We start from the raw sequence: 11,473 nt of genomic DNA on the forward strand, positions 1-11,473 counted from the left end.
TTAAGGTGTCTTTGTTACACTGTTATTATACATTTAAGTACAGAGTAATATTAATTAACTACATGTACACTAGATGGTTAGGACTAAGTTTGGTTTGGTTTAGGGTTAGTTGCATGTAATTATGCATAATTTATTGTTATTACTATAGTAACTGCATGCAACGTGTAACAACGACACTGTAAAATAAAAGTGTTACCATAATAAAATAAAAAAATAAGCATTTTCGGTCTCGGTTTCGGGCCAGAATTTTCATTTCAGTGCATCCCTACATTTAACATGTCATAACAAATGATAATGTTGCTTATTAAGCCCTTAAAATAAGCACCAAATCCTGTAAAATCAATCCACACCTTTGTTAGTGCTGCCGTGTGGTCCTCTCCACAGCATATGTAAACCACCCGTTGGGATCTGAGAGTCTTCAGCAAGGCAGGGAAATTGCGATCTGAGGAACACCACATACACCACTATAAAATCATTAAACCAGAGAAAGCTCAACTGAATGTCTGAGGTGTTTGTTTTACCATCATTATCGCTGAGGCCCAGCTGGCCGAACTTGTTTCGCCCCCAGCCAAAAACGGCCCCGGAGAGCGTGAGCCCGAAGCTGTGAGCGCCTCCCGCAGATATCTGGGCAAACGGGACGCCCTGCAAAGACTGAATGACTTGTGGGGTGGAAACACCCGCTCCCTGCATCCCGAGACCCAGCTGTCCATATTTATTTTGGCCCCAGGAGAACATCTGACCTCCTTGAGCGAGATTTGGGAATAATGACGCATAATTAGGGTAATATTCAGACGTGAGAATCAGGGGCCATATTTATCAAGCCTCACAAGAACAATATTCTTGGCTCGAAGTTGCGCTTAAAAGATATTTATCAAGCATCTCAGTCGTAATTTAAGTGAAGTGTAGGACTAAATCTTAAGTGTCAGTCTTATAGATGATTCACAACACTTTGCTGTGCCACAAACGGGATTTTGATTGACGACATTGGCATGGACCAATCACTGAATAGATTTCCTTATTTAAGAATGTTCTCAGATAAATTCCCATTGAATGGTGTACTTCTCGAACTGTCTTAAAAACTGGGAGAGTAAGACAGTCCCTCCAGAAAAACGCACGTTCGCCGCATAAATTGTCGATTTCCGCGCGCAAAATACGCGGGGCTTGCATGATTTCATAATCCCGGCATTTTCATTGCAAAAAAGTCACATATATCTTAGCAGAAAGTTGAAAAATGTTGCATTTACTTCACACAAGAGCAGCCATTTTCCCCTGTTGCCATGGGAACGTTATGAAGTGATGTTATTACAGCTGTAAGTATATTAGTAGTATGTAAATATTACGTTACGTTACAGTAAGAGATTGCACTTTGTGCACTGGAAGCACTTATTTTAACAGAAGATGTCTGTTTAGTATAGCTACCTCTGTAAAACAGGAAGCACACATTTTATTTTTTTATATTTTATTTATTCATTTTTAGCATTGTAGCATATTCGTTTTGTAAAGCTCCAGAACTTGTTTGACTCATCAATGTTTTGTAAGTTTGAGCCATGTGTTTATTAAGGTCTGAAATAAAACAAGATGAGAACTTAAATATTCCCAGCACTTTCTGTGATGTATATGCTTGCTTATCATAGGAAGTAATAAGAAATTACTCTTTACATTAAAGGGATAGTTCGGCCAAAAATGATATTTAACCCATGATTTACTCACCCTCAAGCCGTTCGAGATGCATATGTCAATCATTTTTCAGACGAACACATTTTCAGTTATTTTAGAAATTGTCTTAGATCTTTCAGTGGTTATAATGTGAAGTTATGGGGTCCACCTTCTTCAAGTCCCAAAATGTGCATGCATCCTTCACAAAAGTAATCCATCCGGCTCCAGGGGGATAAACGAAGGCCTTCTGAGGGCAATCCGTGTGGTTTTGTCGTAAAAATATAGGCCTACATATTTAAAACTTTATAAATGAAAATATCTTGCTTCCGGCAACGGTCGACGCGCGTTCACGGGAGATGGATGCCGGAGTATGACGTAGCGTTTGATTTAGCTGTACTTCGTTCTACGTCACAACGCTTCCTACGGTACGTCCTACGTCATGCGCCGGCATCCATCTCCCGTGAACGCGCGTCGACCGTTACCGGAAGCAAGATATTTTCATTTATAAAGTTTTAAATATGTATATTTTTACGACAAAACCGCACGGATTACCCTCAGAAGGCCTTCGTTTATCCCCCTGGAGCCGGATGGATTACTTTTGTGAAGGATGCATGCACTTTTTGGGATTTGAAGAAGGTGGACCCCATAACTCGACATTATAACCACTGAAAGATCTAAGACAATTTCTAAAATAACTGAAAATGTGTTCGTCTGAAAAATGATTGACATATGCATCTCGAACGGCTTGAGGGTGAGTAAATCATGGGTTAAATATCATTTTTGGCCAAACTATCCCTTTAAGGTAGTAGCCTAGTGAGAACAGGGTGTTGGGGGAATCACTTTTTTTCCTCTTTTTCATCAAACCGCAGTTTTTGCAAGTTCCCGCATATTCCATCGCATTTTTTAAGAAAACATGCCGCATAATCAAGGATTTTTGCCCGCAACAATCACAAAAAAACTCTGGAAGGACTGGTAAGAGGTATTCTTAGCTTTAAGAAATTTGATAACTTGCTTTTATACTTAAGTTTGAAAAGTATTAGTAAATTTCATGAATTCTCAGCACTTAAGACTAAAATGGCACTTTGAGAAGCTTGATAAATACGGGCCCAGGTTTATAACTATAGTAAGAATCAAACCTCTGGCTAAAGCAAGGGAATGCCAAAATCCACAGGCCACCTGGGTAATGTGAACCTCTGACAAACTCTTGACAGTTCTGAGGAGAGAGAATGGAAACACAGTGTTATGCCATGTAGGTCAAGGACTATAATCGTCACATTTGTCTATAGAAGTTTTTAATTTTATACTGTGAGAGGTGAAGATGTTTTACCTGGGTACACGGAGACAATCTTCAATATTTGAAAGGCCGAGCTGTCCATCTGAACCCAAACCCCACGCAAACACTTGTCCTTTATCATTCAGAGCCAGAGTGTGAGATTCACCGCAAGACACGGCCACAATGTTCTGAGCATCCAGAGACACGACCTGTTCTAGAGAGAGGGTGTAAACATCAGAAAGTCTGAGTGAATTATACAGATGCACTACATGGAAAACTGGCCAATATATTGTGTATATAAAGTACCCTGGAAATCCAGAGTTCTCGCGAGAGCACAAGGTGAATTTGCTCAGCGAGTTTACTCTGGCGTCGAGTAATGATGCTCATTAAATATGCCCTTGTATCCGAGCTGCACCAATCACATCGGGTTAAACAGATGACGACAGTGCTGTGACGTGGAAGTCATTAGCAGAGCCCGTCTACGGAGAGCCTGGCCACTCCCTATTAACTCCTATTGTACCGAATTTTGGTTGTAGTTCCACCAGAGTTCCACTGGGGGCGATCGCCCATGAGTGCAAAATGAATGGGAGTCTATGGAGCTAGACGGCTAAATGTGTCTCTTTCACCCGATTGCCGTTGAGAAATCTCAGATTTGATTGCAGGTTTTGCAAGTTCAACATGGGTTATAGGTCGAAAGCTGAATGAACGAGTACTTATGTCCTTTCGATTTCTTACAGGTTGAGTTGTTGTTGCCCATAACACGCTAGCATTCTGCTAATGAACGCTGATTGGTCAGTGAAAGACTGATTACGACCAGAGATACCGCTTGATGGCATCGTGGCATCCGAAGCGGGACCAGAAACAAACAAAACAGAAACTCTTCTAGCACGTGTGTTTCCCTGTGTCAGCTGTGTTGTGTGTTTGCCTGTGTCGGCTGTGTTGTGTGTTTGCCTGTGTCGGCTGTGTTGTGTGTTTGCCTGTGTCGGCTGTGTTGTGTGTTTGCCTGTGTCGGCTGTGTTGTGTGTTTGCCTGTGTCAGCTGTGTTGTGTGTTTCCCTGTGTCAGCTGTGTTGTGTGTTTACCTGTGTCAGCTGTGTTGTGTGTTTCCCTGTGTCAGCTGTGCTGTGTGTTTGCCTGTGTCAGCTGTGTCGTGTGTTTCCCTGTGTCAGCTTATGTCCTTTCGATTTCTTACAGGTTGAGTTGTTGTTGCCCATAACACGCTAGCATTCTGCTAATGAACGCTGATTGGTCAGTGAAAGACTGATTACGACCAGAGATACCGCTTGATGGCATCGTGGCATCCGAAGCGGGACCAGAAACAAACAAAACAGAAACTCTTCTAGCACGTGTGTTTCCCTGTGTCAGCTGTGTTGTGTGTTTACCTGTGTCGGCTGTGTTGTGTGTTTCCCTGTGTCAGCTGTGTCGTTTGTTTCCCTGTGTCAGCTGTGTCGTGTGTTTACCGGTGTCAGCTGTGTTGTGTGTTTGCCTGTGTCAGCTGTGCTGTGTGTTTCCCTGTGTCAGCTGTGCTGTGTGTTTGCCTGTGTCAGCTGTGTCGTGTTTCCCTGTGTCGGCTGTGTTGTGTGTTTGCCTGTGTCGGCTGTGTTGTGTGTTTGCCTGTGTCGGCTGTGTTGTGTGTTTGCCTGTGTCAGCTGTGTTGTGTGTTTCCCTGTGTCAGCTGTGTTGTGTGTTTACCTGTGTCAGCTGTGTTGTGTGTTTCCCTGTGTCAGCTGTGCTGTGTGTTTCCCTGTGTCAGCTGTGTCGTGTGTTTCCCTGTGTCAGCTTATGTCCTTTCGATTTCTTACAGGTTGAGTTGTTGTTGCCCATAACACGCTAGCATTCTGCTAATGAACGCTGATTGGTCAGTGAAAGACTGATTACGACCAGAGATACCGCTTGATGGCATCGTGGCATCCGAAGCGGGACCAGAAACAAACAAAACAGAAACTCTTCTAGCACGTGTGTTTCCCTGTGTCAGCTGTGTTGTGTGTTTACCTGTGTCGGCTGTGTTGTGTGTTTCCCTGTGTCAGCTGTGTCGTGTGTTTCCCTGTGTCAGCTGTGTCGTGTGTTTCCCTGTGTCAGCTGTGTCGTGTGTCGTGTGTTTCCCTGTGTCGGCTGTGTCGTGTGTTTACCTGTGTCAGCTGTGTCGTGTGTTTCCCTGTGTCAGCTGTGTCGTGTGTTTCCCTGTGTCAGCTGTGTCGTGTGTCGTGTGTTTCCCTGTGTCAGCTGTGTCGTGTGTTTGCCTGTGTCAGCTGTGTCGTGTTTGCCTGTGTCAGCTGTGTCGTGTGTTTCCCTGTGTCAGCTGTGTTGTGTGTTTGCCTGTGTCAGCTGTGTCGTCTGTTTACCGGTGTCAGCTGTGTTGTGTGTTTACCTGTGTCAGCTGTGTTGTGTGTTTGCCTGTGTCAGCTGTGTCGTGTGTTTCCCTGTGTCAGCTGTGTTGTGTGTTTCCCTGTGTCAGCTGTGTTGTGTTTCCCTGTGTCAGCTGTGTTGTGTGTTTCCCTGTGTCAGCTGTGTTGTGTGTTTCCCTGTGTCAGCTGTGTTGTGTGTTTCCCTGTGTCAGCTGTGTTGTGTGTTTCCCTGTGTCAGCTGTGTTGTGTGTTTACCTGTGTCAGCTGTGTTGTGTGTTTCCCTGTGTCAGCTGTGTCGTCTGTTTACCGGTGTCAGCTGTGTTGTATGTTTCCCTGTGTCAGCTGTGTCGTGTGTTTACCTGTGTTGTGTTTACCTGTGTCAGCTGTGTTGTGTGTTTCCCTGTGTCAGCTGTGTTGTGTGTTTCCCTGTGTCAGCTGTGTTTGCCTGTGTCAGCTGTGTTGTGTATTTACCTGTGTCAGCTGTGTTGTGTGTTTGCCTGTGTCAGCTGTGTTGTGTTTCCCTGTGTCAGCTGTGTTGTGTTTCCCTGTGTCAGCTGTGTTGTGTGTTTCCCTGTGTCAGCTGTGTTGTGTGTTGTGTGTTTCCCTGTGTCAGCTGTGTTGTGTGTTTCCCTGTGTCAGCTGTGTTGTGTGTTTCCCTGTGTCAGCTGTGTGTTTCCCTGTGTCAGCTGTGTTGTGTGTTTGCAACACACAAGATGGCTATGGATGAACACCAGTTGTTTGAAACGGCTTTGGCCGCTACAATGATCGAGTTAGACTTGGCTTTTTATCTAAAAGAGGAACAGAAGACGCCGCTCGAATCGTTCCTTTGCAAGAAGGGCGTTTTTGCTGTTTTGCCGACCGGATACGGCAAGAGTCTAATCTACCAGTTAGCTCCGCTCTGCTAAGCGTATGGGGCTTGTTGTGATTGGTCGTAGTGTTATCCAATTGCGTGCAGTGAGATTTTCAAATGCATGCTTGGTGCCGCCCCTCGAGCCGGCCGAGTTTCATTAGTCGATGCCAGACCATTAATCTTTCAGATTTAGCTCTGGATTTCCAGGCTATATATAAAGCAAAATTCATATTTGAACTGCATAATCTGTATAATACAACATTCTTAATGTTCCTTAAAGTCGCCCTGTTGTGAAAATCCAGCTTTTAAATGTTGTTTATATGTCTATGTGGTGTTTTTAATATGCTTTCAGACAAACCATGTGTAAATTCATAAGTCGACCCCATTGCTGAGTATTTCCTCCTTAAAACTGCAGTGAACCAAAGACAGTCTCAAAAACACGCTTTGAAATCGCTGGTGTTTCTGACGTCACAAACTACCTTGTAACCAATCAGATCAACGTGTGATCGTCAACCAGTGGATCTCTGAGTTGAGTGAGTGAGTGGAGGCGGGGCTCATTTGCATATTCATGGAACCGCGCATACTAAATGAGGAAAGGGTGTCGAGATACATTCAAGATATTTTAAGACTATTTTGAGGATATGTCATTTTGTTTGGTGATCAAAAGATGAGTTTTAAGGGATAAAATTATTGACTATTTATTATTATTATTTTATTTTAGTGTATTAGCTGTTTTTTTACAGTATTATATGCTTTTATCCTCTGGCATGTGAAACAGTGATGCTAATAAAGGGACCATCAGTTTCAGTGCAACATATTTCTTGATGTTTGAGGTCACTGACTTAGAGGTCATGTGACTCCTAAGGAAATGACAGTTGCCGATGTCACACTGACCGACTAATCTGCATATCTGTGGAATGGTATTATGTTACCAAATCCATCAGATTGATTTCAGCAGATGTTATGAAAGTACAGGCTGTTCCATTGATATAACCTAATATAACCCAGGGTTCCCGAACAGGAACGCAGAGTTTGTGAGAATGTGATGTACTACGATTCAAAATGTTTGTGGTCAATAATAAATAAATAATTTTATTCTGGAAGGATTCATTAAATGGATGAAAAGTGCCAGTAAACATATTTATAATGATGATAATAATCATAAATGTTTCCTGAGCATCAAATCATCATATTAGAGTGATTTCTGAAGGATCATGTGACACTGAAGACTGGAGTAATGATGCTGAAAATTCAGCTTTGATCACAGGAATAAATTACACTTTACTGTATATTCACATAGAAAACAGCCTATGGAAGTAAAATAATGTCAAATGTTTTTGAAATAAAAAAGCCTGTTGAATTGCACTACTTGAAAAAAATAGGCATTGCATTAACCATGCTTGCATTTTAATGCATTGTATTTTTAGGGCTTGCATTTTTTAATGGGCTGAAATTCAACATGGTTGAATATTTAAGCTGTGAATATTTCAATTAAAAACATTTCAAACACATTTTCATTATTAAAAATTCAATAATCCATATTTACCTTTCATATTTCACTTCCAAAATATTCAAACTGTTTAAAAAATACAACCTATAATATTCAACAGGCAATTTTCAGTCCATTTTATTTCGCTTTGCAAATTCGCTTCCACAAATTCAGTGGTTCAAATTCGACAGTAAATTTAACATTGACGTCCAAGAACTGCAGGAAAAGCAGTAGATTGCCGAGCATACTCTCCATCTGCTGTTAGTCGATCTCACCAGCAGGGGGTGCAAGCGCGTGTTGTTGACGAAGACAGTTAGAACAAGCCATTCATTCATAAAACTCATTTACAGCAATGTAAGTGTATTTGTGATTATTATGAGGCTGTTTTATGTTAAATTCAGTGTCTTCACGGTTACTTTTCCTGTGTAGCCTACAAGCATCTTTCTCTACCGTGAACGAGATTATAATGTTATTCCCCGATGCGGATATATAGATCTAATGTTACATTTTTGAGGTTGACATCCATTTCTCTTGGTTATTTAGTTGCCTTAACTTTATATTGTGGCGATGTGCTGCTTAATAATGAAAATGTCTTAAATATTCAACCATGTTGAATTTCAGCCCATAAAAATGCAAGCCCTAAAAATACAATGCATTAAAATACAAGCATGGTTAATGCAATGCCTATTTTTTTTCCAAGTAGTGCAATTCAACAGGCTTTTTTATTTCAAAAACATTTTGACATTATTTTACTTCCATAACAACCGTTTTAAATTTTAATAATATTTCACATTATTACTGTTTTTACTGTATTTTTGTTCACAGAAATGCAGCATTGGTGAGCAGAAGAGACATCTTCCACAAACATTATAAAATCTTACAGATCCCAAACTTTTGAATGGATAGTTAAATAAAATGGGACAAATTAAAACAATGAAACGCTGATCTAATATACTCAAAACCTACTTTACTTGAAACTTACAAAAAAATAAAGGGTGAGGCTTGATCCAGCAAGAAATGTTTGGATCAAGAAAAGTGGGTGTTTCATGCTAGAATGAAGGAACCACCTAATTATTACCTTATTTTTCTTTTTGGAAAATAATAGAGACAGTGATTCACAGTGAATCATTTAGATTAAAGATCAAGAAGTCCAATTAAAAGCCATAACGTTATAATGCTAGCGGCCCAACCTGGTTTCTTGCGTCCTTTGTCGTGTCCCAGCTGACCCAGGTCATTACACCCGCATGTGTAAACCGTCCCGTCCTCCAGCAGAAACACACTGTGACGTCTGCCACATCCCACATCTCTCACACGCTTGCCCTCGAAGAACTCGCACTTCCTCGGCTCCAGCACGATCTCCTCGTCAATCCCACCCAAACCGAGCTGCCCGTACGAGGCATTTCCCCAGCATAGCATGACGACGGGCCCGTGTGCCCGCTCTCTTCCGCAGGCGGAGACCTATAGGTTTGATAAGATCTCACACACACACACACACACACACACACACACACACACACACACACACACACACACACACACACACACACACACACACCTGTCAGGTGAAAGCAAAACTAAACTCTAAAAAGCATCTGTAACAAGAGGCACTTCATTAAACAAAGTTATTTTTTAATGATACATAATAAAATAAATATAATAATGGACAAAAGGGAGGTAATGATGAAAATAAAAATAGAAATAATCAGTTACATGAAAGCAATGTACTAAAATGTACAAAATGACATTGTATTTTTACTTTAACAAATACTCTAAAACACTTTTTATATAAGTAACTTATAGTATCTATAATTACCTGTTTGATTTACAAATGACTAGGTCACGAAACTAACTAGTAGCCTTCTAGTATAGCGGTCGCAGTTTAAATGAAAGCATGCATATATTTTTACTTTAACAAATACTATAAGCATATACTCTAAACCACATTTTCTATAAGCAACTCACTATACTTTGGTTAGTAAATATAAGTATAGGGTGTAAATTGGTGTATTTTTGTATAATTTAAAATGGCATGCCTGATTTTTCTTGTTTGATTGTGATTTTGTTTTGGCAAGTACTGGAGGTAGGACCTAATAAGCCCAGGGATTCTACCTATCCCTTTTCCAACAGGTTGTGTATTATGTTTAAATCTTGTTTTGTTTATTTTGTTATACATTTTCTTTATTTTTACTTGTTTGAATATTTTATTTATGCGTTTCCTTCTTCTTTTAATAGTTCGAAATAAAGATTTTCATATCATATCGTAGTTATAGTATCTATAATTACCTGTTTAATTTGCAATCATTAGGTTAACAAACTAACTAGTAGCCTACTAGTATATCTGTAGCAGTTTAAACAGATGGAAATGAAAGCATCTGTAACTAGAAGCACTTCATTAAACAACATTCTTTTTTAATTATACATAAACAGGGTGGCAGAAAATAAAATAAAAATAATAATGGACAAAAGGGAGGTAATGATGAAAATAAAAATAGAAAATGCAAATAATCATTTACATGAAAGCAATATACTAAAATATCTAAACTTATATTTTTACTTTAACAAATACTATAACCATATACTCTAAACCACATTTTCTATAAGTAACTGACTATACTTATAGTATCTGTTTGATTTGCAATCACTAACAAACTAACTAGTAGCCTACTGTCGCAGTTTAAACAGATGGAAATGAAAGCATGCAGATTAGACCCGCCCTGCAGAGAATATTCGACAGAAATCTCTCTAGAAAGTTCACTTAGGAGGTGTGTGTACATAAACAATTCTTGCATAACACAGCTTACAGTTGAAGTCTATAATTGGATGCATTAAAATGGACACTAGCACTTTAAGAACGTAAAGACACATTGTAACTTGTCTAGACTAAATGACAACAAATGTAACACTGTATCGAATTTCGAACTGCAGACCACGTGATTGACGTGAGATTTAAATGCCCTGACCACTGAACATACCCTATGACACTATGAATTACCGTTAAAACGGTTGGTGATTAAACGCAGTTTTGAGAGAATGTCAGTTAATTCATACAGCAAACAAAGTGTGTGCGTGTGTTAACGACAGGCTTTCAAAATAACATAACATAAAATACACCTCACTTTAATAAGACCATAAACACACACCGCATCAATCCCAGGTATGAACACCGCTACATAAGAAGGATATATGTCTGCACACACTCCCATACAGCGTTTTGACAGCATGTGTGTGTGTGTTAGTCAGTGTTGAATCCTCCCCTTACCTGTTGATATGTAATATAATGCTCCTCTGGACGTCTCCAGCACAGGTGCAGGGCTTGTGTTTATGTGAGCGTTAATGCGGATATATTCTGTAATGTCATGACAGCCGGACACGCGCTTAAAATACACACACACAGGAATGAACGCGAAGCTCCTGTAATATTCTAGAGAATTTCCGACACACCGGATGTGACGACAGATGAGGAGTTCCTGCGGTGCGGTTAGAAAACACACACACAATAATAATGATAATAATACTAATAATGATAATAATAATAATAATATTAATAATAACGCGATATAATTTTTTTTTTTTTTTTTTTTTTTACTATTTCTGAAGATTTCCGGTGACATTATGCTTTCTTGTTTTGATAAGTTCTGGTTCTAAAGGTTGTCTAAAGTAAAAAACAACAACAATATTATAAAAATCAATATATATAAAAAAAATCAATATGAATAAATATATGTGTTTTATAAAATCTAAGGACAAGGCTTTGTCTAGTCACAGCCAAAGCTAGACAATTCTTCAAAATAAAGGTCTACACAATTTCAATTATTATTTGGAAAATATTGCGTTACATATTTTTTTTTGTTTCGTTCTGTA

At 39.7% G+C, this 11,473-nt stretch overlaps 1 protein-coding gene across 4 annotated transcripts in view; it reads right to left on the bottom strand.

Moving 5' to 3' along the window:
• herc4 (HECT and RLD domain containing E3 ubiquitin protein ligase 4) overlaps positions 1 to 11,061 on the bottom strand; it is a 35,658-nt gene extending 24,597 nt beyond the window's left edge. For 2 of the 4 annotated variants that reach the window (XM_079855642.1, XM_079855641.1), the window contains exons 1-6: positions 10,872 to 11,061; positions 8,803 to 9,070; positions 2,984 to 3,143; positions 2,793 to 2,869; positions 522 to 743; positions 351 to 442 (exon numbers count right to left, since the gene is read on the bottom strand). In XM_079855642.1, the coding sequence (XP_079711768.1) occupies positions 351 to 442; positions 522 to 743; positions 2,793 to 2,869; positions 2,984 to 3,143; positions 8,803 to 9,028 (777 nt within the window). In that variant the 5' untranslated portion in view covers positions 9,029 to 9,070; positions 10,872 to 11,061. The remainder of the gene's footprint in view (positions 1 to 350; positions 443 to 521; positions 744 to 2,792; positions 2,870 to 2,983; positions 3,144 to 8,802; positions 9,071 to 10,871) is intronic. The other 2 variants (XM_079855640.1, XM_079855643.1) reach the window with 2 other exon arrangements.
• Between the last annotated feature and the right edge of the window lie 412 nt (positions 11,062 to 11,473).

This window comes from Squalius cephalus, assembly GCF_949319135.1.
Source record: "Squalius cephalus genome assembly, chromosome: 21".
NCBI lineage: Eukaryota > Metazoa > Chordata > Actinopteri > Cypriniformes > Leuciscidae > Squalius > Squalius cephalus.